Source organism: Medicago sativa, chromosome 1, assembly GCF_051527215.1.
Source record: "Medicago sativa cultivar Bolivia chromosome 1, Bolivia_mono, whole genome shotgun sequence".
Classification (NCBI taxonomy): Eukaryota; Viridiplantae; Streptophyta; class Magnoliopsida; order Fabales; family Fabaceae; genus Medicago; species Medicago sativa.
In genome coordinates, this window is record NC_140749.1 from 56,104,131 (window position 1) to 56,130,810 (window position 26,680).

The window sequence follows — 26,680 nt, forward strand, 5'->3', positions numbered from 1 at the left end:
TTATTGTAGGAAGAAGAGAATCCAATGTTAAGAGACCAAACACACCAGTAAAAATGGGCAATCCCTCCAACCATACTCATAATCTCATTCACCTTATCATATTTATAATCATCTAAAAAATTCATTTAATTAGTTAGTAGTCATTCATAAACCATTAGCTACTGCTACACCAACATAGAACATATCCTCAACCTCTAATAACTCATCACCATGTCCCATTTGCTTTGCTTGAATCATTACTGAAATTTGTTCAATGTTGGAAAAAGGAAATCAATGCATTTGTATAATTTTTACCTTTGTGGTGTTATTTTTTGTCTTAAATAAATATCCACAGATAATTAAGAATTCAACGATTAGGTAGATAAAATTTTGACAAGCAATAGTTTTCATTACACAAAAAAAAACATAAATTTTCAAGTTCATGGGGCATTTTGCACATAAGTGCAAAACTTCAGGGGGTATTTGCAAAACGTCATATTCACTAACAGAAAAATTTGACGGAGGGGGATAATTGAAGTTTTGTTAATTTCAGGGGGCAATTGCCTATTTACTAGAAAATTAACACTCAAATTCCATTGCCACGTGTTGGGATCCAAGTCACCATCCTTTATCAACCCGCGTAATTCCATTCCACGTCACGCATCTCCTCTCTTCCTTAACGGCGAAGCAAGCAGCTACTGAAGGACACAACCGTCATTTCCATAAAAAAACCTCGACAGCTTTTCTTACAACGTCAGTACGTTACAATATCTGTAACTTTTACTTCAATCTATCCAAACAAAATCTTCAGCAAAGGGTACAACCGTCATTTCTCAGGAACCGCGTTTTTATTTCTCTTCTTCAACCTCATTCCACGAATTGTCGAAACAAACGAATCAAAGGTTGCTCTGTCGTAAAATGGGGTTACTTTCTAACAGGTATTCTTAATTTTCGATTCTTCTTACGTTGTCATAAACAATGTTTTTGTTATCAAAATCTTAGTAAGTTTTTTTATTTGATTTTTTTTTATTAAAAAATTGGTGAATCAAAAAAATGGATGTGCAGGGTAACTAGAGAGAGTTTGAAAGCAGGAGATCACATCTATTCTTGGAGGACTGCTTATGTTTATGCTCATCATGGTTCTCTCTTCTCTCTTTTCTATTTTATTCAATTTTCTATTTATTTCATTTTCATTTATTTGTTTTCTTTGTGTTATTTTGTTATAATTTGTAGTGTAAATGAAATAGGAGATCTGCTTTAGAGTTTTAAGTGCATGTTTGAATTTACGGTGAATTTGGAAAAATCACTGTGCCATTGTGATTTTACTAAAATCGAGATGGCATAATGAGATTCTGCCAAACTCACCGTTAATTCAAACATGCCGTAAGCTTGTGATTCGACAAGCTTGTGTTTAGATTTTAAGTGCATGTTTGGGGTAAATTTGACGAAATCACGTGTTTATGTGAGTTTGTTGAAGCTTCGAACTTCAAAGGGTAGTTTTTGCCAAAATTACGTTAGTATATTGTGACTAAGCCTATAGTGGTGTGATGGTATGCTAAGGTTCTTACTTGTTCGCAACCATGAATAGAAGTTTCATTTCAATGTCTATGAAAGTCAAGCTTTCAAACAATGCAGCCTGATTGTGTGTGTTTTTTACATTAGTAACCTTGCAGTGACTTGACCTTATTTTATCATCTAAGATAAACAAAGGCTAATTAGTGGACATTGGACCATATAAATTTAATCAAACTAGTCATGAATGGAATTGCATGCAAATAGATATTTGGACACCCCATAATACTCAAATTCTCATCATATTGTTTTCGAAGGAACTTTCCACGCCCTTCAATATCATCACTTCGGATGTACACATCCAAAACAAATGTGAATTTTGTGCCGTCGGAAAGTATACTTTCATACTGAATATGCATTATGGAATCTGGAAGTGTACTATCTGTGGTTTTTCAGAAACTTGGGTGGGAAAACTGGGTTCCTATCATTTTTCTCTTCTATGAAGTCTGTACCAATAAAATTCAAGATTCGATCGAAGTTTTGCATGATATACAATATGATAAAATATTGGTCAATACTCAATACTATTCGTTTAGCTATAAGTATCATAGAAACTGAAAACCACGTGATGAGGGAACAAACGGTGAAGACTCTAGCATTAGATAGAGGCGAGGGTCCTAATGTTAAAGAGATTACAGTATTTGTAAAACAAACGTCCTCTCAGTCTTAAAATATAGTATTCAAGATTTACCAGGTCAAACCATGTGAGACAGCATTGTCCTTCAATATTAGATACACCAATTATCTCGAAAAACATTAGATTTTGTCGTTATGTTGAAGACAATGATAAGCCACAGAGCCAATATTACACTGCTTTCCATTGTATAATGGAAGTATATTGTAGAGGTGCTGTCATGAAGATTTCTGTGATTTTTCCCAAGGTTCTCAGTATGTTGGAAGTATATTGTAGAGGTGTTCTTCCCAAGGTTCTCAGTATTTGAAGATTTCTGTGACTTAAGATTAGTGATCTGTAATTTTTTTTTTTTAAAAAGGTGCTGTCATTGTTTATTAACTCCTATTGTCCTTATATGCATACATTCCAGCTCTCAGTTTAGTTTAAGTTGTCATTGTGGTCGCGATTATGCTGCAAACCTTTATAATGGAGTAAAATGCAGACAAATCTGATGCAGCCGCAATTGCAGATGGGATGCCGGCGCGGAGACCTTTGATAACGTTATATTACGGCCACAATTGCGGTTGCCGACCACAATTTAGAACCTCGCTCATATCCTTTTCCCTTACCCTTCTTATGCTATAAAGCTTCTCACTTTAATTTTTTTTTTTTTTAAATTCACTTGTTTTGCTCTTGAGGATTCATGACTCCGCGCACTACAAATAAGCATTAAAAACTGAACTATGCTTAATTTTTTAGATCATGTCTTTGTAAATTGTAATGATGGAATCTTCCATTGTATGTACTGAAATGAATGACAGGCATTTTTATCGGCGATGACAAAGTTATCCACTTTACTAGGCGTGGACAAGAAGTAGGAACCGGTACCGTACTAGATGTTCTCCTCCTCAGTTCAGCACCAGCCAGGTCTCAAGAAATTTGCCCAAATTGCACTCCATCCCAAGACGACCATGGGGTCGTCGTCTCATGCCTGAACTGCTTTCTGGCCGGAGGTGTCTTGTATCGTTTTGAGTACTCCGTCTCCCCAGCTCTCTTTCTTGCGAAAGCACGCGGTGGGACATGCACTCTTGCAGTCTCAGATGAAGACGATGTTGTAGTTCATCGAGCTCTGTATTTACTCGAAAACGGCTTTCGTTGCTATAACGTATTCAAGAGCAACTGCGAAGACTTTGCCATCTATTGCAAAACCGGGTTAGTTGTTGTTGATGAAAGAACAATTGGACAGAGTGGCCAAGCAGTTTCCATCATAGGAGGACCTCTTGCTGCTGTTCTATCAACGCCGCTCCGCTTGGTGACTACAAATGTTTATGGAATGGCGGCAACTGCCGTTGGAGTTTATTGTGCTAGCAGGTATGCTGCAGACATTGGAATGAGGAGGGATGTGGTGAAAATACAAGTGGAAGAGTTGACAGGAAGGTTGGCTACTGGGTTACTGCAGGTTATTGAACCTCAAGTTTCAATGAATCTGGCCCCTCAATCTACTTGTTAGTCAATGATCAAACACTGCTTTGTTTAAATTTGTGTTCTGCTATGAATTTTACGTGTATGACAGTGATGTGTGTTTTTTTAACCATTGCGTGTGTAAGCATTTTAATATTTAATTGAAATATTGTATGGTATTTTGGATTTGGATAATTTATTTTGCTTTTTTTGAGGCCTCTTTGGGTGATGAGCTAGCTAGGCATTTTTTGGCCTAGTGAAACTGATCATGTGCATGTAATGTATAAATGTCATGAGTTCTGGTAAGAGTATTGTTAAGGTAAACGATGCTTCTTGTTGCTTGTTCCTTATCAGTTGGTGCTTTCATTGCACTTTACTCACCCACAAATACAAAAAACAGATTATGTCATCTACAGATTCTAGAAATGAATGGACTAAGTTGTACAAACTTTTGTTGTCAATTGTACTGTATGCCAAGCTACCAAGTATGAAACCAAGAAGCGTACTCGTCTGCTGCATCCCTTTCAAATTCCCTCTGCCATATGGAAAGATATTTCCCTTGATTTCATGATTGGTTTACCTTCTTCTCATGGTAATAATGTTATCTTAGTGTTTGTTGGTCATTTTTCTTTGAGTGCACATTTTGGATCTTTACCCACAAATTACTCAGCTTACGAAGTTCTTGTGCTTTTCTTAGACATGATTTGTAAGCATCATGGTCTACCTAGAATCTTAGTCTATGTCAGGGATCCTATTTTCATAAGTTCATTTTGTTGCGAATTGTTCAAATTGGCTGAAACGAAGTTAAGAATGAGCACTACGCACCATCTTGAAACCGATGGACAAACAGAAGTTTTGGACCTCTTTTTGGAGCAATAACTTCACACTTGTCCCTCGCAAGCAGTCCCTCACTTTTGGTTCAATTTACGTCCATTAGTTGAGTGGTCTTACAACACAACTCAAAATCAAGCTTGCTGGCTCTATTTAACATATGCGCAATAAACACAGTCAAAGAATGAGAGAAAATACATGTTTTAGGTGTATAAATGCTCTTTTACCAAAACTTCCTCCTAGTGATGCATAAATCATAATCTGTATTCAAGAGTTTTTTTTTTTACAAGAATCTGTATTCAAGAGTTAGAAGTAAAACAATAATACTTGAAAGGAAATAATAATCTTTACACACAAATATTTTAATGGTGGATTTAGATAGTAAAATTCCATCTTTTTTTACACAACATATATTTACACAACATATATATAACATGTTTATTGAATTACACGTGTGACAAACAAACTTGATATTCAAACGATACAACCTCACATTATTCTTCTAATATTTAAAACAAGTGAACAAATTATCCACAATGAAGTAGTAGCATTTCATGCTGACCAAATTTGTATAGTAAAACCATGCTTGCCTCCAATAAGGATTGATGCAAAGAACCGCTGCAATCACCAACAGCACTAGTGTGTATGCCACAAGAAAGCTCACACAAAAAATATACATATCCACCCAACTATCATTCACTCCATTTGTGTCTGATCCATGTGGTAATGTAGCAGGTATTTGTTCACTGTCATTGCAACTCTTTGGCAGCGGAGGTCCACAGAGAAATTGGTTACCTTCGCAGCTGCTTTCATCAAATGTGGAAAATTATTCTTTCATTTCGGGTGTTGCACCTGATAAATTGTTGTGTGCCACAGTGAATGTTAGCGCAGCAAGCTTGTTCAACAAGCAATCAGAAAACCAGAAGCAGTTTTCTATCAGAAGCAGTTTCTATCAGAAGCAGTAACCAGAAGCAGTTTCTGGTTATGGGGTATTTGAGAGAAATTAAGAGAAGAGAAAGAGTATGAATTGATGAAAGTAAAGTTGTTTTTTGAATGATATCAAATATGTACAATGAGTTGTAGCTTATATACACAACTAGTTAGGTAGCTTAAAGCATAAGCAATGTAACAAACCCTAACCTCTTATTGGCTACACTCTAACAAACTTGTAACAAATTTAAAACAAACTAAAACAAACTGTGAATAATCATTTAAACATGATTACCACTAAACTGAACTTGAATTAGTAACAAAACTAACATCCTCCCTTAATTCAAGTTTCCACTTCCTTCATTCCAATCAAGCTTCTGAGCTTGATGAACCTGTCAACCTTCAAGGCTTTAGTGAATATGTCTGCAAGCTGCAGCTCAGTAGAGCAGTGAACAATCTGCAGTGCTCCTTTGTTTACTTGCTCCCTTAGAAAATGAAACTTAGCCTCTATATGCTTGCTTCTCCCATGCAGAACTGGGTTTCTTGCCAAGCTTATAGCAGATTTGTTGTCTATAAACAATGCTATAGGTCTGCTAACCTCTATCTCCATTTCCTTGAGTACATTCTCCAGCCAGACTGCCTGACATGCTGCCATACATCCTGCAATGTACTCAGATTCACAGGTTGACAATGCTACAATTGGTTGCTTCTTAGCACACCATGAAATTGGAGCATTTAAGAACTTGAATAGGTACCCTGAAGTGCTCTTTCTATCCTGTTTGTCTCCACACCAGTCAGCATCAGAATATGCTATCAGTTCCATAGAACTATCATTCAAGCCTTTTGGAAATAGAATACCATACTGCAGTGTCCCTTTGATGTATCTCATCACCCTTTTGGCTGCTAGAAGGTGAGATACTCTTGGTTCACTCATGAATCTACTGATTATACCAACTGCATATGCAATATCAGGCCTACTATTGCATAGATACCTCAATGACCCTACAATTTGTTTGAACAATGTAGGATCCACCAGTTCTTCATCTTCATTCATCACAAGCTTTACATTTGTCTCAGCAGGTGATGATGATGGATTGCAGTCACTCATATTGAACCTTTTCAATATGTCAGATGCATATTTCCTTTGATGCATCACCAGACCCTCTGCATCTTCAGTAAATTCCATGCCTAAAAAGTATGTCAATCTTCCTAAATCTGACATTTCAAACTCATTCATCATCTGAGTTTTGAATGCTTCTATTTCAGCTTCATCACTACCAGTTACTATCAGGTCATCAACATATAGACAGATAAGAAGTTGATTACCTTCATTTCCTTTCTTCACATAAACACCATATTCAGACTTGCATTTGACAAATTCTTGCTGCACAAGAAAACTGTCAATTCTCTTGTTCCAAGCTCTTGGTGCCTGTTTCAAACCATAGAGGGCTTTGTGTAATCTGTACACCATATTCTCCTTCCCTTTGATTTTGAAACCTGGTGGCTGTGTCACATATACTTCTTCATCTAAAGGACCATTTAGAAAGGCAGATTTTACATCCAGATGATGCATTGGCCAGTTTCTGCCACAAGCTATAGCCACTATCAATCTCACAGTCTCCAGTCTTGCTACTGGAGCATATACTTCAAAGTAATCCATACCAGCCTTCTGCATGAATCCTCTAGCCACTAGTCTTGCTTTGTGCTTGGCTACTTCACCATTTGGTTTCAATTTCAACTTGAAAACCCACTTCACATCTATTGGTTTCTTGTTTGCAGGCAGTTCTGTGAGTTCCCATGTGTTGTTTCTGTTGATTGAATTCAACTCTTCAATCATTGCACCTTTCCACACACTCTCATTCAGTGCCTCTTCATGATTGATTGGTTCAGCATCTGCTAATAGTGCAAAGTGCACAAATTCCCCATCTTCATTAACTAAATTATCTGGAGTGACTTCATGTCCAGCTAATCTAGTTGAAGCAAATCTCTGTCTAGTTGAAGTTCTGATGACTGGATTTTCTTCAGCTTGCACTTCAGGTTGAACTTCAGTATCAAGTTGAACTTGTTCAGCTTGATCATCTTCTACAATTGCAGTGGGAATTGTATGACTGAAACTCTTCTCTTTCCTATTCCAATCCCATGCTTCATTTTCACAGATTTTAACATCTCTACTAATCACTATTGAATGATTTAGAGGATGATATAATCTGTAAGCACCTGTTTCATGATAACCAACCAATATCATAGGCTCACTCTTGTCTCCCAGCTTTCTTCTCTTTGCATCAGGGATATGCATATAACATAGTAAACCAAACACTCTTAAGTGTTTTGCTGACTGCTTGCAACCAGTCCAAATCTCTTCAGGAATCTGATCAAGTCTCTTAGTGGGGCATCTGTTCAAGATGTAGGCTGCAGTTCTCACTGCTTCTCCCCAGAAAGTGTTAGGCATCTTCTTCAGCTTGAGCATGCTTCTGGTCATGTCAAGCAGACTTCTATTCCTTCTCTCAGCCAAACCATTATGTTGTGGAGTGTATGGAGCAGTGACTTCATGCACAATACCATTGTCTTCACAAAACTTCTCAAACACCTTTGAGGTATACTCTCCACCACCATCAGTTCTTAAAATCTTAATAGACTTTCCACTTTGCTTTTCTACCAAGATTTTAAACTTCTGAAACATTTCAAATGCTTCACTTTTGGCCTTGATCAGATATAACCAGATTTTTCTGCTGAACTCATCAACAAAACTAATAAAGTATTTGTTGCCCCCTAATGAAGGAACCTCTAAAGGACCACAAACATCTGAATACACAACATTGAGTGGTTCCTTTGATCTACTAGCCATACTAGAACTGAATGCATTTCTGGGTTGCTTTCCCAATAAGCAAGTACCACAGACAGTGTTTGGTATTTCAATTTTAGGTACACCAAGTATCATTTCTTTATCAACCAAATGATTAAGACCTCTAAAATTGAGATGACCATACCTATAATGCCAGAGCCAGCTATCTTCATCTTTCACTATAGCTGATAAGCAATTCAGTTCCACAGCTTTCATATTGGTCTGAAAGGTTCTATTCTTTGCAAGAGGAGTTTTCAACACTAACCTTTGATCTTTATCAAACAGTTTGAAGGTGTTGTCCTTCATAACCACTGAGTATCCTTTCTGAATGAATTGACCCACACTCAGTAAATTGCACTGCATTCCAGGAACATAGATAACTTCTTCAATTATTGCCCTTTTTCCATTCTTCCCTTCAATAGCAATATTCCCCATTCCTTCTGCAACTAAGACTCTATGATCTGCAAGCTTCACTTTTGTATTCCTTCCAGGATCCACTTGCCTTAACCATGTCTTGTTACCAGTCATGTGATTAGAACACCCAGTATCTAAGAACCAACTTTCTGAATTGCAGCTCTCATTACTGGTTGTTGTAATCATCATGAGTAATGACTCTGAATCTGAATCATCTTGTGCAATTTTTGCTTCCTCTTCATCATTCTTTGATTGCTTTCCTTTACCAGACCAACACTCTGAGGCATAGTGCCCAAATTTCTCACATTTGAAACATTGAATCTTCTTCTTATCAGTTTTCTTCTTCTGATTAGAATTTCCTTCCTTTGAAGATTCACCCTTTTCAGATCCATTGTTCTTGCCTTTAGATCCATTTCCTCCCTTAGAGTTTTTCCTCCCTTTCTTGAAATTCTTTCTATCATTTTCATCCTTCTTGATAGTTTGAACTTGCAAGGCTTGTTGAATTGATCTTTCACTGCTCCTTTCTGAAACCATCAATTCATGAGCTTCTAAAGAACTCTGCAACTCCTCAATCTTCAATGTCTTGACATCTTTTGATTCCTGAATTGCTACCACAATGAAATCAAATCTTGGAGATAGAGTCCTCATGATTTTTTCAACAATCTGTTGATCTGTCATTGCTTCCCCACAAGCCTTCATCTGATTCACAAGATTGATAAGTTTGGAGATGTATTCAGCAATTTTCTGATCATCTTCCATCTGCATCAACTCAAACTTCCTTCTTAGTGATTGAAGTTTAATCATCTTCACCTTATCATCACCTTCATGGTACTTTGAAAGAATATCCCAGGCTTCCTTGGAACTAACCGTCTTTGAGATTCTTTCAAAGTTGGCTTCATCAAGACTTTGTTGAATCAAGAACAGAGCCTTGCAATCTTTCTTCTTCAAATCTCTGTGTGCGTTCCTTTGCACTTCTGTCGCATTCGCTGCTAAATCAGCTACACCATTCTGCACAATTTCAAGCAAATCTTGTGCTCCAAACAGATTCTTCATCACTGCACTCCATCGTTCCCAATTACGTGCTTCAAGAATTGGAAGATGCGTATTGAAACTGCTGCTACCGTTCATGGTGATTCCTTCAGCGTTTCTATCTGCAATTGCGTGATTGAAGATCCTTTTTTAACCCCTTTGATCGAAACCACAGGCTCTAGATGCCAATTTGTTAGCGCAGCAAGCTTGTTCAACAAGCAATCAGAAAACCAGAAGCAGTTTTCTATCAGAAGCAGTTTCTATCAGAAGCAGTAACCAGAAGCAGTTTCTGGTTATGGGGTATTTGAGAGAAATTAAGAGAAGAGAAAGAGTATGAATTGATGAAAGTAAAGTTGTTTTTTGAATGATATCAAATATGTACAATGAGTTGTAGCTTATATACACAACTAGTTAGGTAGCTTAAAGCATAAGCAATGTAACAAACCCTAACCTCTTATTGGCTACACTCTAACAAACTTGTAACAAATTTAAAACAAACTAAAACAAACTGTGAATAATCATTTAAACATGATTACCACTAAACTGAACTTGAATTAGTAACAAAACTAACAGTGAATACTTCAAGGAAGGTCAACTCACTTAGTTGAGGAGGAATTTTACCACTCAACATGTTGAAAGAAAGATCCAAACTCTCTACATGTACCAAATTAGAAAATGTAACTGGAATTTTCCCAGTCAAATAATTGTTAGAGAAGTTTAATGCTCGAACTCTTGTCATGTTTAAAAGCTCACACGGGATAGTTCCATTTAGTTTATTGTGGGATAAGTCAATTCCTGACATATAAACAAGGATACTCCCCGTATAAGTTTCAGATCTTTTCTTTGAAGTAAAGTTCACCCCTTCTTCCCCAACATGGTCATAAGTGTAACTATCGATACTAAAATCATAAGTTCACTCTTTTCTTCGCCAACTCTTTTGGGATAGATCCTTCAAAATGATTATTGGACATTCGAAGTTCTGCTAAATTTGAAAGATTTTTTACATGGCTTGAAATTTTTCCCGTGAAATGGTTATTGCCTATTTCCAAATAAATGATATTGTTGCATGAGTTAAAAAAACTATTTGGGATGCTACCAGAGAGACTATTACCTTCCAATGATAAGTATGCCAAATTACTTAACATAGGAAGTATTGGTCCATCAAGCATATTGTTTGAAAGTGCCAAGGATTCGAGTTGCTTCCCAACTCCATATATGTTAAATGGTATTTCTCCAGACAATTGATTGTTCGAAAGATCCAATGTATTTAATGTGCTCATACGGCAAAGCTCATGAGGAATAGGACCATGGATCGCATTTAGAGACATATCTAGAGATTCCAAATTTGGAAAAATATAACTGATATTACTGCTCGGCATTTGACCAGTTATTGCATTGTGAGATACATCAAGTCTTGTAAGCTCGAGATGGGGACGAGATGGCATCTGAAATCCACCTGTGAAGGAACAATTTTTAAGAAGGAGGTCTGACATTTTTGTGTTGTTTTCCAATAGCCAATTTGGAAACTCTCCTCCACCTCTACATCCTGTAAAATCCAGATACGTCAAGTTGTATTGGTAATGAAGAAAGTTTGGCAGTGGAATGGAATTAGACTCCGTTGTTGTGGAAGACAATTCAAGCACTTGCAACTGAAATTTTGGAACCCATGTTTGCAAAGTTGTATTTAAGTCGACGAGGACTTTGTTTCCACTTCCATAGATGAACTTAAGATTTGAGTGATTGGCAAAGGGTACGAAAGAAATAGGGAATTCAAATTGGTTTCCTTCAAAACTAAGAAATTCCAGTGAATTATGACTTGCGAGGTTGGTACCAATATTACCAGTGAAGTGATTACCATCAAGTGTCAACTTTCGAAGAGAGGTCATGTTAGCAAAAGAGGCGGGAAGTGACCCTGTAAATTTATTGGCGGATAAAATTAGCTCTTCCAGCTTCGTAAGCTTAGACCAATCTGAAAAATTTAAACATTAATTCCATTATGAAAGGGGAAAGACATTGCTTAGATGGCCATTAAGCAAGAAACCGATTACTCCCTTCGTCTCAAAATGAGTAATCTGGTTTGAATATGTACATTATTCACTTAACATAATTTGACCATATTTTTCTATTATATAAAGATAAATGATAGCATATAAGATATAATCTTTGTTAATATATAAGAGTAATTAAAAATATTAACAATCAAATTTACACATATTTGAAACAGAACTATTAGATATTATTTACAGAACGCACCAATAATATCTAGCGATCCATTCAATTGATTGACACTTAAATCAAGAGATTTGAGACGACGAATCCCACTTAGAGATGAAGCAATATTGGGATTTAAGCTGGTTGAATTCAGCACAAGGACTTGTAAATTGGCCAGCCATTCAAATCCTTCATTCTGGTTAAAAATTGAGAACGTATGGTTATCATCTATACACACTAAAAATAATCAACATATATTCATGAGTACATATTGTGTCGGGTCTGTGATTGGTGCAGTCACACAGTCTGCAAATTTAGACCATTCCATCTTAATATGACGATTTTGATTTTAACTTTATATTTTAAATTTGTTTTGAAGTTAAAATTTAGACCGTGCGATGAAGATCGTGTTAGCTCAGATGTGCTAACTGCATGACTGCACCAAGACGATACTCGTACACAATCCAAATTCCATATTCTCATGGACCAAAATTAACTGTAATAAATTATCAAATGATGAAAACAAACCTAGAGGCCATAGGTTCAAATTGTTGTTAGGTAAGTTAAGGATCTCCAAAGACTTGAGTTTCGATATATCTAGCAAGAATTCATATATATTAAAAGATTAGAGTTTGTCAATCGAAAACTGATTAAAGATGATTATAGTGCAATTTGAGGGCATTACTATGAATTGATCTCTGGGCCTTTTTAGAGTGGTTGTGAACCTCACGAGCCTCTCTCTTGCGCTTGCGGGTTTCGTGATCGAAACGGCGGCCATTTTCTTTTATGTGACGATCTATATGATCTCCTTGAGGCTAAAATGATACAAACACAAGTAAACGAAACCAAAATCAAAATCAAAATAGGAATGTAAAACAGAAAACAGAAAAAGAAAATTCTTGTGGAATCAAAAAAACATAAACATCATCAAATGAAGGGGAGTGAATCAAACTAACCATTGTTGTCTCTTGAAAATTAACTCCAAGTAACCACTAAAAACACAAAACTAGTTCAGTTTATAACGGGACTCTTTCGCCTCGGCTTTATAGCATGTGTTGCTTCACCACACCTTCAATACCACTGGAAAAATGTAATTTTAACAATCAATAAAAGCATAATAGCAGAAAAACAAATGAACAAAAATATACAACACTTTCCACCAAAAAATGTGAAACTGTCAAAGCAATTGTGTAACAATTTACAAATTGAACACAACTACGTAACAGATTAGACATCTCTAACTTGTCAACATATAGAGAGAGGAAGTATGCTATGAAGCACTGACACGGACACATCAAATGTGTCGGTGTCGGACAATGTCAGACACCATACACACCTATCAGAAGTGTCGTTGCTACAGAAACTATGATACAAGAAGCTTATAATTTACATTAAAACACAATTTAAGAACATAATGTGAAGCTCTGAGAAGAAAAAACAGTAAATCCTAATCCTATTCACTAAGCTGTATAAACTATAAAGGGCCCGTCTCAGATGGTGTTCCGTTGATGAGCTCAAAAATAAGTCAATCCAAACGGCCGAAAGTATAAAACCACAAAATTTGATTTTAGATTTAGAATTCCAATAACAAGAGAGAACAAGAGAGATGTGAGTAATGATAGATAGGAATTCGATAAATTTGAAGATTAGGTATTACAATTGATAAACAAAAACAATAATAGTCTTATTCTTTTGTATTTTAAGCCCCCTTCACGTGTGAGTTGGGGTTCAAATATTCAAGGCTCCCTAAATTGACAGCTCTACATGTAATCTTATAGTTCTATTTCATTTTAGAGTTTGTCCTTCTTTTTCTACCCAAAAAAATCAAATAAAATACAATGTGGATTTATTGAAGACATTTTGCTCATTTCAAATTGATTCAGAAATTGATGATATTCCCCTTCTTTCAATATTCTCAGATTTTCATCATTGTATCATTCAACTTACTTACTTACAAGCTCTCAAACTTACTTTTTCCCCTTGCTAAATGACTTTAAATTATGCTTTACTACTTTTTTCAATTCCACTCCTTCAAATTTGGAGAGGCTTCTAAATTTTTCAGAAACGATGCTATCATTTAGCATAAAAAAGTTAATTGAGGGCACAAATCATATAAAAATATCGTATAAGAATTGAGACAATGTTATACTGACTACCATCTAGCTCAAATTCATCAGTATATGAATACGCATGATGAATTTCTCCAATGGCTATGATCTACAATTTCCCATACATATGTTGAATTTGAACACAACAAAAATATAGATTACTGCATGAGATGTTTTAATTTAGACAATTATAAATTACTAGGCCTAGCAATTAATTTCTTCATTCTTTACATGTACTTCCATGATTAAAGCAGAGAAATATATGGCTGATAATGTTGCACATCACCCCAAGCATGAAAACAATATTAATCCAGTTGTTGTTTCCATTATCATGATTACCATTACTGCAGACACTACCAGTAATTATAGGATTCACTGATGAATAAGAATTCCTAATGAACCACTCCATTGGTGCATCACCACTTGAACCTTCTTTTTTTAATATTAATCCAGAGCAATATATCAGTTCAGAATACTTGGCTTTTCTTTCCATTATTGTTGTGCAAATGTTAGTAATTGTTAGTACTATATTGAAAATGGGGATCAAACTCTGATCTCTGTCACTCCACTTCTTAACTCTTCCACCTCAACCACCAAGTCATAAGATTTTGAATCATTTCAACACAAAAAAATGGCCGGGATCGCTTCATATGAGTAGCATTTCAGCTCATTGAGGTTCATAGTACTTTTGAAACCTGTTAAGTTTGAAAATGTGAAACCTTTGCGCAGATTTTATAAACCTCATATTGCCCATTTCCACTTTGTAAGTCACAGTTCAGTTTCTATAAAGCATATGTATGCATAAAATATTTGCATGCATTTAAATCTTTGATATTATTGCATAACTTATTCAATCAAATAGTTTTCCTCTCTATGTTGTTTTCTTTGAAGCATTTTCCTCTAAAATACGTAGATATTTTTTCCTTGTGTCTAACTAAAGAACGAGTTATGAATATAAAAAAAAAAAAAAAAAAGGTATGCAAATGCAATATTTGCTTATTTTGTCAATGACAGATAGTAACAAAAACGCCTTCAATGCACTTGATTTTTTTAAGCAATTAGAATGGAAAATTCTTGAAAATCTTTACAGCCAAATCATTATGCAAACAAAATTTGAATATCACAAATCATTTTTGAACAATTTATAAAATCATTATGCTTTGTGAAATAGAATTTCAGCCAAATCATGTATGCAAACAAAATCTGAACCAGTAGGGTTTGAACATGAAGGAAAGATAAACCACGTCTGAATCCAACTATGGCAAAAACAATACATTGGTCAGTCAAATAAATTTCCACTTCAAAAAGAAGATATACCACAAATCTAATCAAACAGATTGCAATAAAAAACTTATTTCTTTGGCTTATGGCTATAGCTAACAGTATAACAATTAACACTCTTCTACAGCTTATTACCATGCAAAATGCATTTTTTTTCTTAAACTTCCGTCTTCGAAAACTGTTAAGTTGTAATCATAGCGCTTTTTAGGCTCATGAAATGATTTAGTTTTAATGTTTCTTAAACTCTAGGGTATTATAAATTCATTTAATTAGTCATGTGCAGGTCATTAATTTGAAACTATTTCTTTTCCTGGTTTAAAACAGAAATTCCAACCACCAAGTTATTAGAGTCCACTGAAATTAGAGAACAGAACCTTCTATTTCATTCAAATACATATACGACTATGATCAAACTTTTAAAGAAGTTCTTTGAGTCAAAGCGGGTAGCTTTGATCTTAATCAACATGCATAAACTCACCAGACTAATTTACCACTTACCATATAAAACATTTCCAGGCAGTGAATGCAGCATACATTAAAACAGAATCCAGTTACACATGCATAAACGCATCATACTAATTTACCATGTAGAACAATTTCAAGCCGTGAACACAACATACATTAGAACATAATCCAGATACATATGCATAAATAACAGTGAATCACACAAACAAAGTTGTCAATATTTCCAATAAACATATTACAAATAGTTAACCAAAAAAATATAAAACATTGGTGTGGCATACTGTCTCGTGTTACAAATTTGGCCACCCAATAGCTCATCATAATACAACATAATTATAAATATCCAGAAAACGGTGAAGGAGAAAATATATAACTAACTCGTTCTTTATTTTTTGTGCCATCTTCTTAAGCTTCCTCGTCGTCACTAGGGAGTGAAAGCAAAGACTCTGTATACATAGCCAATCGGAATCCATTTCGTGAATCTTTGCAATAGTAGAAATGCTCTATGAACTCTCCTTCCTCATCGTATCTCACCAATCCAGTCCGGCAATCTGTTCCAACAATATCACCACTTTTTGTGCAACATACAAGGGAAACGTTATGAATGGTATCATAAGTAGTAAGAACAAGAGTTTTAGTCCAAGATGACTGCACTTTGTATTCTTTCATTACCCATATATCAACTGTATCCTCGTCCACCATAACCCATAGACTTAGAAATCCTCTAAATACCCATAAACCACAATCCGTAGAGCGATAGTCAATATCATCTGGGAGAGGAATCTCTACAAGTTTCCTTTCCACTAAATCAAATGCAACAACAAGATAGTCACGTGTATCAAGACGTAAAGCCAACCAGTGAATAGCCCCATTAAAGACTGACTCTACTAAGGGATAAACAAAAGAAGAGTCCTTGCTACAAAAAGGTAAATGGACAGTATCCACGATTTCTTCCCATTCATTAGCCCTCAATGAGAAAAACCCCAAGTAATCAAACGAAACTGAAACCACCAAGTAATCGTCTGTTGACTCGTCATACCCAAAACCAAAAAAACTTAAATGTGAAGCATTAGGAGGGAAAGGTATTTGTCTATGAAATCCGGTGGATGGATTCCATATATAAGCTTCAGACCAAGTGTGCAAAAATATAAACCCTCTACATGAACCTTTAATTAGAAGATCAAAATGAGATTCCGGAAGTGGAAAACTAGGTTTCAGTGGAACAGGTTCATTATAATCATCGTAGGTAAACAATGACGGTAAATCTATAGATCGAAATTCAGGAGTAGCGGTGAAGAGTGTTGGAGAGGAAGGTTGAAACTGTGAATTTACGGTTAAGAAAAGAATCCTACGAGTGTGAGTTGAAGAAGTAAGTTGAAAATGTGAATTTGCAAAGTGATTATCAGAGATAAGAGAAAACCATGACTTACAAACGGATTTGAAACGGATAAGCGACTTAACCGGTAACCTCATTAGGATTTGGGTGATCAATTCATCAGGTAGATACGGTTTCGCCACCTCCGCCATAATTCCCGCCACCTCCGCCATGCTTCTTCCTCCGATCTCCGATGTTTGCGTTGATTTAGGGTTTATGTATAAAGAAACACGGTGAACAGATGGTAGGCGACGGTTATGAAAATTAATAGATGGGCATTGGGTGGGTTAGGCCCATTTATTAGAAAATTACTCTTTAGACCCTCCAATTGCTTACAGGTCTATCAAGTTTTTTTTTTTGTTTGTTAAAGAATGTGTATCAAGTTGTTTAAAATGCGTCCTGTTTTACATCGTAGAGATTTACGGGACATTAGCTTCGGGAGTTAGTCTCCAATCAAAACCGGGGTAGTCATCAAGTTTCAATGAATCTGGCCCCTCAATCCACCAAGATTGTTAGTCAATGATCAAACACTTCTTTGTTTAAATTTATGTTCTGCTTCTCTGGGTGATGAGCTAGCTAGGCATTTTTTGTCCTAGTGAAACGAAACTGATCATGTGCATATAATGTATAAATGTCACGAGTTTTAGTAGAGTGTTGTTAAGGTAAACGATGCTTCTTGTTGCTTGTTCCTTATCAGTTGGTGCTTTCATTGCACTTTACTCTCTCAAATACGAAAACAAATTCTGTCCTCCACAGATTCTAGAAAGGAATGCACCAAGATGTACAGACTTTTGTTGTCAATTGTACCGTGTGTCAAGCTACCAAATATGAAACAAGAAGCCTGCTCGTCTGCTGCAACCCTTTTCAAATTCCCTCTGCCATATGGAAAGATCTTTCCCTTGATTTCATGATTGGTTTACCTTCTTCTCATGGTAAATAGTGTTATCTTAGTGTTTGTTGGTCATTTTTCTTTGAGTGCACATTTCGGATCTTTACCCACAAATTACTCAGCTTACAAGTGGTTGTGCTTTTCTTAGACATGATTTGTAAGCATCATGGTCTACCGAGAAGCTTAGCCTCTGACAAAGTTAAGAATAAAGCGTTGCGTACCATCCTGAAACAGAAGAGAACGGACAGAAGTTTTGAATCTCTTTGGAGCAATACATTCGCGCTTTCGTCCATCACAAACCCTCACTTTGGTTCAAAATCCTTCCATTAGTTGAGTGGTCTTACAATACTAGCAAACACTCTTATACTGGGTTCTCTCCCTTCCATATGGTTTATAGCAAGGATCCTTCATCCACACCTAACTATGTCCCTGGTTCCTCATCAATTGAAGTTGGGGATTCTATTATAGCAACCAGTCAAGAATTGTTGCAGGCTTTTCATAAGAAATTGCTCCAAGTTAACAAAATATGTAGCAAGTTGCTGACAAAAGTGCTTAATGGCGAGTACAATGTCGGTGATTTTGTGTACCTCAAGTTGCGCCCTTATAGATAGCAGTCCCTCACTCAACCCACTTAAAAATGTTGTCTAAGAGGTTCTATGGATCGTATGTGACTCTTAAAAATATAGGCGGTAATGGCCTATAAATTGGACATTCCCTCATCGTCCAAGCTTCAGCCAGTTTTTCCTTTCTCTACTACAACTTCACCATGGCCCTGCCACTGTTGCATCTGCTGAACTACCTCCATCTGCTCTAGACAACCACCAGATTGTTGAACCTTTGGCAATTTTGGACTCTTGGTTAGACTCTGCCACTACTCCTCCAACTCGTCTAGTCTTAGTCCAGTGGTTGGGATAAGCACCAGAGAACACTAGCTTGGAAAATTTGCTCAAATGTAGGCTCTTTGATATCAAACCTAATGTGAGCTTCACTGAGAGGATGACTATGTGACTAAGTGAATAAGGGATATTGTTGCAGCATACCCCCTTTACTGTTGTTTTGTCCTTTTACATTTGCTGTCAAATTGTATAATAAATTGTTAAGGTACATGTGCCAAATTATGAACCGGTTAGGTACTAGATTCTTCAAATGATGGGTGATTGTAGTACTATAAGTACAATAATTGATGAATGAAAGCTCAAGCAAGAATTTCAATACTTTAGTTTGGTGGTAGTTGTTTGTTATCACATTGTGTCAAAAAAAAAAAAATTAACATATTTAGTGGTACATATTCAACTAATTTCTGTAACTTTTATTGTTGTGCAATATTACTCTGCCACAACTTAAGAATCTTCAAACTAGTTTTGTGATGATGCAACACAAAACCTAGTGTTGCATACAAATGTGAAAACTAATTTTTCGAACCAAAAGTCCCAACATTGATTCAATCTTAAGACTATATTTAAAATGGATTGCATATATTATCATTATTTTCCACGATTTCAGCTATCGAATTTCAAAAGTCAGTGTTAATAGTTTGTAAACTTCATACAATGCCTCTTTTCCACTCATTTTATACATGGTATTGGATATTTCCATGAAAACCAATAGCCAGTGTGGTAAATAGTTTCATTCCTCATGAAAAGGGTCAGTCTTCTAATCCTGATGCAATGCCATTCTTCTACGCAAATGGCCAGTCCATCTTCTCAAAAGAGCATTCTAAAAATGTGGTAATTATTTTTTTGGTAAACAGACTGAATGCCAAAGTCACATTATAAACTCACACATAAGTGAAAGTGCCGAGGTTCAAACCCAGGTCACGACGTCCGGCCTAACAATTTTGGCATTTTGCCAGTTGAGCTAGGACTTCTAGACAAAGTGTGGTAAATTTACCCTCGAAGTATATGAATACGAATTAATAAATGCATCACCGACTCATATCCTTGATTTGACAATGCATAACATGATATCTTTATTTTTTATTTTATTTGACAAAAACATGATATCATTATTAGAACAACCAAAATGTAGCCACTTAAAATGTTGTTCATCTTTCTTTCAAAAAAAAAAATTGTTGCCCATACAATTTAAAATTACTTCACTATAAATTTGTCAGATTCATTGGGAACTAGTTGCCTTCAAGTGCAAGAAGTAATCACTATTACATTGATTATCCAAATAAATAGAACAATAGTATACTACAACATGACAGTGTCCGAATCCAAACAAAAATTTTCGCCATTTTTCCCGACAAAATCTTAGGTATCAAGGACAGTGTCTTTCATCGAATGTTTAACAGTAGCGGTACACTCATACCTACGAGACTACAAAAATCATGTGAGCAGGTTTTGACCTCCAATGCTTGATATGACCTTAAACAAGTAAAACAGCATTTATGCAACCATCATTTTCTGGGTTGTTGGTAACCTGGGCATATTTACCTGCATTCATATAAAAATCCAATGCATCAATATCAGTTAAATTTCAACCATGATGATGAAACCAAGATATAAGTGCCAAATAATCTTACCCCACACAACTTTCCCTGCAGGTGTAACCAGTCCAAGTTCGCTGACATTCACCTGAAATCACAGTAACCAAGAAAATGACCAACACATTTTGATAGTGATTCATATTACGAATACATTGTAACGAAGTACGTGAGTAAATGAAAAGGGTTCTGTGTGGAAACACAACCTTGTTAATTGCTCATAGAATAAATGCTTATCGTATAAGTGCTTATGTATAAGTTATTTTTATAACAAAAGATAAAATGAAGTCAAACAGTTTCCATATAAATTCTAAGTTGTTTTCATAATCTATCCTGGAGAGCGTATGAACATTGTCATAAACTGTTTCCATAAACTCTCTCAAACAGTCTCATAAGTACTTATACTAGTAGATAAGCTCAAATTAGTAAATCCAAACAGACTAAATCTATATTTACAGTATAACAAAGTACATGTCAGTGATTGAAAAGGTCATGTGGGATCAACTTAGATGCCTTACATTGTGAGAACGGAAAAAGAAAAACCTCAATTATAAGTGCATGAAATATAAATACCTCAATTATAGATCCCCTGGTAATGACACCAAGAGAGGTGTACATGGGGCCATTAGGGTTTTTCTTCACTCCAATAATTTCAAGATTGAATGTGCATTTAAGTTCAGGATGAGTGACATGAGCTTTAGTGAAACGCAATCCAGTGGGACGAATGAATCGCTCATACTTTGGTGGTTTTCTGGTAAAACCAGGCCCAACAAATGTTGCTTTTGTAACCATTCTCTTCCATTGCTTAGCTGCAAAATGATGAGCCATATACAATCAGATCTGCTTCAATAAATGATCAATATGCATGCAATCTAAAGGCCCCGTAATGTGCTTACAATGTATTAAGAGACTATAGAAACAAAGACATCATGACAACTTTGCAAACCCATCATATGATAACATCAAAACACAATGACTTAGAGTTGGTATTCTGAATTAACCGCCCACAAAAATTTCAGCATCTCAACCTATAATTAAGAAATAAACATATTTTCTGGCTACATCCATAAATAAAAAGGGGAGGGGACAAAGAATGATAAGGAGATATGATATGCAGAACGATAAAGAAACGAAAACCATGAATTTGATACTAACTAACAATAACCCATTTCAATCATGTCATCACATGGTACCAAAATCATAATACTAGAAGCCATAGATGTAATACTTACTCTTTCTTTTACCGGTGCGGACCACTTTGAACATTTCATCTTCAGCCACAGGACGTACCTGAGGAAATGAAAATACACATGTAAACGTTATTATAACTCAAAAAAGGAACCCCGTTTCATGTCTTTCCCTGCTTCTTTCTTTGCTAAAGAAAAAACAAATACAGAGTGGGAATTGGAAGCAAATTAAAGTACTGGATGTGCAATCTCACCTTAGGTAGAGGAACATCCCATTTCCCAGCCTTCTCCTTCCTTTTTTGCTTAATGGTGTTGCTGAGAATCTAGAAATAGAAAACAAGCACATTACTTCCTAGAGTGTGCAAGAGAATCAAGAGTCAAAACTGTCTTCCAAAACAGCATGGCACGACTGACATACCTTTGCTCTGGTCGTGTTTTCACGATCCAAAAGATAAGCAGGAACAGCTCCTTCCTGAACATTATCATCAGCCTTGCGCCTAGATGTTGACTCTTCATGCATCGCCAAACTGTTGACAGACAAGAGCGAAATCATTCTCTCTTACATTTGACCGACAAATCCATATCTATCAAAACCTACTTATTATCTAACATCAACCAACAACTCTTGAATACACTAAACATTAATCTAGATTTAAGAAATCAAGCACAAATATTATTGCCATAAACACATGAAATATAACAACAACAAAATTAAAAAGTTTGAGACATAAGAAAAACTCACGTCCTTTTCATCTGTGCTTTTTCGGCATAATTTTTCTTGGCATTCCTCTTTCCCTTAAGACCAATAGTCTGTTTCACTCGAATTAAACAGATACCCAGTTAGATTTATGACAATATACAAATGCATAAAATGTTAAAGTAATTGGAATCAAAGTGTTCGATAGAAGAAGAGGAAAAGGGTTAAACCTTCTGGGCCTTTTTAGAGTGGTTGTGAACCTCACGAGCCTCTCTCTTGCGCTTGCGGGTTTCGTGATCGAAACGGCGGCCATTTTCTTTTATGTGACGGTCTATATGATCTCCTTGAGGCTAAAATGATACAAACACAAGTAGACGAAACCAAAATCAAAATAGGGATGTAAAAAAGAAAACAGTAACAGAAAATTCTTGAGGAATAAAAAAAACATAAACATCATCAAATGAAGGGGAGTGAATCAAACTAACCATTGTTGTCTCTTGAAAATGAACTCCAAGTAACCACTAAAAACACAAAACTAGTTCAGTTTATAACGGGACTCTTTCGCCTCGGCTTTATAGCATGTGTTGCTTCACCACACCTTCAATACCACTGGAAAAATGTAATTTTAACAATCAATAAAAACATAATAGCAGAAAAACAAATGAACAAAAATATACAACACTTTCCACCAAAAAATGTGAAACTGTCAAAGCAATTGTGTAACAATTTACAAATTGAACACAACTATGTAACAGATTAGACATCTCTAACTTGGCAACAAACAGAGAGGAAGTATGCTACGAAGCAACGACATTACTGACACGAACACATCCCGGTTATAATTTTAAAAGATTGCATAATAGAATGTAACCACATGTGTCGGTGTCTATCAAAAGTGCCGTTGCTACAGAGAAAGTATGATACAAGAAGCTTATAATTTACATTAACACACAATTCTAGCAATGACACACAACTGAGAAGAAAAAACAGTAACTCCTAATCCAATTCACTAAGCTGCATAAACTATAAAGGGCCCGTCTCAGACGATGTTCCGTTCATAAGCTCAAAAATAAGTCAATCCAAACGGTCCAAATTATAAAAACCACAAAATTTGATTTTAGATTTAGAATTCCAATAACAAGAGAGGTGTGAGGATTGATAGATACGAATTCGATAAATTTGAAGATTAGGTATTACAATTGATAAACAAGAGAGAACAATAATGAAGCGAAAATTGAGTACCTTGGTGTTAAACGGTGGCAGTCTGGCGGAGTCACAAACTAGTTTTGTCGAGAAGCTACTCTCGTTGGGGGGATTCAAGTATGGGAGGCGGCTTAGGGTTTAGTACTTTTTTTTTCTTTTTGCATTATTTTTTTACTTATTACTTAACTTAAAAAAGCCGCACAAAATTACATCATTTTTTTTAGAGACAAAATTACATCATTTATCATTTAACTTAATTTTAGGTAATATTTTCTTTATCTTTTTTGTTCCTATTTAATCATTTATGTTATGATTAGGTAACATTTTCGTCATTTTTATTTTGTCTTGATTGAATAATTTGTGTTATAATTAGGTAACATTGTCATCTTTTCTCTTTTTCTTTTCCCGCTTTATTCGTTTATTATGTTATAAAATGTCAACATTATTATTCTTTTTTTATCAGAACAAAACAAAAAGAATTCGTATAAAACAACTTATAAAAAATTCATCAAACTCATAAAGAAACTCAAATTTAATTGAAAAATTCTCAAAAAAAAAAATGATAACAATGTAAAAATTTTATAACATAAAGGTCTAAATTGAAAAACAAAAAGATAAAGAACGAAAGTGCTACCTAATTATAACATAAAAGATTAAATCAAGACAGAAATATTATAAAGAACAAAAATGTTACATAAAATTAAGTTAAGAGACGAATTATGTAAATTTGCCAACAAGGATCTATTTTTGTTACTCAAATTGAATACTCCTGTTATATTTTTCTAGAAAAATGCTAACAAGGATCTATTTTTTAAACATTCAAAACTAGTAACTTTTACATTTCTAACTGCATCATATTCATATTGTGGTCCCCAATACACGCGTCTGTCTCAACGCACCTTGTAAGAGAGATGTGTTCAGTTGCATGTCCTAGACAATCACTTTAGCTTTTTATTATAAAGAAATAGAAGATTTTGTCATTAGCAGGTGACCAGGTTATCACATCTTTTATACATTAGTGTGATCTGATTTAAATCAAGACATTTCAATTGTCTCATATTCCCAATGTGGTCTTCTATTATGCACGCGTCTCTCTCAACGTGTTTTGTAAAAGTGATGTGTTTGGCCGCATACTTTAACCAATTATGGCATGATGAAGTAGAAGATATTCTCATGATTTGCAATAACTCTAATTAATCAATCCAGTATTTAATGAAATGAACTTTTTTTTTGATCAAAACTTATTATTATTATTATTATTTTATGAAACTTAGTATAGGTGGAAAATATATTAAGTGTAAGATGATACATATGTACGAAAAAAAAGTTACTTATTAAGAAAAATGTTTTCATTTTGAAGGAAGGAATTTTATTATCTTTTCAAATAGACATATTAGTAAAGATCATATTCAATATAGGTGGATTGACTCATGGGTAAATAATAAAAAAATATTAAAAAAAAACCTTATTCAAGTGATAGCCGGTCTATATAGCCTAAAGTGTTATAAAACTAAATAAATAGAGAGAATGATAGAGAGAATAAGAGGAAGAGAGAATATAGGGAAATGTTATTATTCTCTTGGTATGTCACTAAATGTTACAAAGGAACAATATTTATAGAAGAAAACTAAGACACTATTGTTTCATATGCACCGTAAGCTATTGTTCATAGGCATGCCATTTTCTTTCACTTATGCCAAGCTTTTCAATTTCTTTCTGTCACAAGTTGAAATTACCACCATATGCTACTATTCATATAGCATGCAATGAGAAAAACGTTTGGTGCATTTTCTTCTTTCCTGTGTTCACACATGCAATGGGTGTATAGCCCATCAACCAATTTGCTATTTGGACATCCACTATTAATATTTATAACACTCCCCCTTGGATGTCCATCGATGATATGCCTCATTAAAACCTTACTAAAATAAAACCCAGTGGGAAAAAATTCTAGTGAAGGAAAAAGAGTACAATATCCTTTTGAGTGTGAATTGTCTCGTTAAAAACCTTACCAGGAAAACCCAATGGGATAAAACCTAGGTGAAGGGAAAAAGAGTGCATAATACATTTATTTCTCCCCCTCATGAAGACAAATATCTTTTAGACGACGAAGACCAATTCTCAAAAACTTTACTTGGGAGTGACTTTGTAAAAACATCTGCAAGATTATCACACGAACAAATTTGTTGAATGTTGACCTCACCATTCTTTCGAAGATCATGAGTGAAAAAGAATTTTGGAGAAATATGTTTTGTTCGGTCTTCTTTAATGTATCCTTCTTTCAACTGAGCGATGCATGCTGTATTATCTTCGTAAATTATTGTTGCATCCATTCTTCCGGAGGATAAACCACAATTCTTTTGGATGTGCTTAATCATGGATCTTAACCAAACACATTCTCTACTTGCCTTATGTAATGCTAAAAGTTTCGCATGATTTGATGATGTTGCCGTTATTATCTGTTTCACAGATCTCCATGAAATTGTTGTATCTCCACTTGTAAACAAATAACCTGTTTGTGATCTACCATGATGAGGATCTAACAAATAACCTGCATCTGCATAACCAATTAATTCTAGTTTGGGCACTTTAGGATAAAACAAACCCATATCCATCGTACCTCGAAGATAACGAAATACATGCTTGATCCCATTCCAACGTCTTTGTGTAGGTGAAGAACTGTATCTTGATAATAGGTTGATAGAAAAAGCTATATCCGGACGCGTATAATTAGCAAGATACATTAGTGCTCCTATTGCACTAAGATATGGTACTTCAGGACCAAGTAGTTCTTCATCTTCTTCTCGAGGTCTGAAAGGATCTTTCTTCACATCTAGTGATCTAACAACCATTGGAGTAGGTAATGGATGAGATTTGTCCATGTAGAAACGTTTTAACACTTTTGATATGTAAGTTTCTTGATGCACAAAAATCCCATTATGTAAATGTTTGATTTGCAATCCGAGACAAAACTTTGTCTTTCCCAAATCTTTCATTTCGAATTATTTCTTCAGGCAATCTATGGCTTTTGGAAGCTCTTCGGGAGTTCCAATAATGTTTATGTCATCAACATAGACATCAATTATAGCAAATTCATTTTCAGAT

At 35.2% G+C, this 26,680-nt stretch overlaps 4 protein-coding genes and 1 long non-coding RNA gene across 6 annotated transcripts; 1 reads left to right on the forward strand and 4 right to left on the reverse strand.

Annotated features, from left to right (window-relative positions):
• The first annotated feature begins 860 nt into the window (after window positions 1-860).
• Window positions 861-3,820, forward strand: LOC146955590 (NC domain-containing protein-like protein). The gene is made up of 3 exons (XM_085722259.1): window positions 861-917; window positions 1,045-1,118; window positions 2,986-3,820. Exons 1-3 carry the CDS (start codon window positions 898-900, stop codon window positions 3,672-3,674), a joined length of 783 nt encoding a protein of 260 aa, XP_085578385.1. The 5' UTR covers window positions 861-897; the 3' UTR covers window positions 3,675-3,820.
• Window positions 3,821-10,009: 6,189 nt separating this feature from the next.
• Window positions 10,010-12,479, reverse strand: LOC146955591 (cuscuta receptor 1-like). The gene is made up of 3 exons (XM_085722251.1): window positions 12,411-12,479; window positions 11,925-12,078; window positions 10,010-11,640 (listed from the first exon to the last, which is right to left on the reverse strand). The coding sequence occupies exon 3, from the start codon at window positions 11,555-11,557 to the stop codon at window positions 10,577-10,579; it is 981 nt and encodes a 326-aa protein (XP_085578377.1). The 5' UTR covers window positions 11,558-11,640; window positions 11,925-12,078; window positions 12,411-12,479; the 3' UTR covers window positions 10,010-10,576.
• A 100-nt stretch (window positions 12,480-12,579) lies between these two features.
• Window positions 12,580-12,978, reverse strand: LOC146955592 (uncharacterized). Its single transcript, XR_015016889.1, has 2 exons — window positions 12,839-12,978; window positions 12,580-12,697 (listed from the first exon to the last, which is right to left on the reverse strand). It is a non-coding gene; the product is annotated as an uncharacterized LOC146955592 (long non-coding RNA).
• Window positions 12,979-15,867: 2,889 nt separating this feature from the next.
• On the reverse strand, window positions 15,868-17,863 carry LOC146955593 (F-box/kelch-repeat protein At3g06240-like). Its single transcript, XM_085722277.1, has one exon. It carries the CDS (start codon window positions 17,282-17,284, stop codon window positions 16,142-16,144), a length of 1,143 nt encoding a protein of 380 aa, XP_085578403.1. The 5' UTR covers window positions 17,285-17,863; the 3' UTR covers window positions 15,868-16,141.
• Window positions 17,864-20,134: 2,271 nt separating this feature from the next.
• LOC146955594 (uncharacterized) lies at window positions 20,135-23,682 on the reverse strand. Of its 2 annotated transcripts, none has more exons than XM_085722292.1 (10): window positions 23,615-23,682; window positions 22,858-22,970; window positions 22,603-22,722; window positions 22,418-22,485; window positions 22,094-22,202; window positions 21,930-21,998; window positions 21,721-21,778; window positions 21,062-21,297; window positions 20,528-20,579; window positions 20,135-20,438 (listed from the first exon to the last, which is right to left on the reverse strand). In XM_085722292.1, the coding sequence occupies exons 2-10, from the start codon at window positions 22,858-22,860 to the stop codon at window positions 20,371-20,373; spliced, it is 783 nt and encodes a 260-aa protein (XP_085578418.1). In that variant the 5' UTR covers window positions 22,861-22,970; window positions 23,615-23,682; the 3' UTR covers window positions 20,135-20,370. The 2 variants fall into 2 exon arrangements, with proteins under 2 accessions (XP_085578418.1, XP_085578414.1); XM_085722288.1 differs by having other exon boundaries at window positions 22,858-22,981.
• Window positions 23,683-26,680: the final 2,998 nt, after the last annotated feature.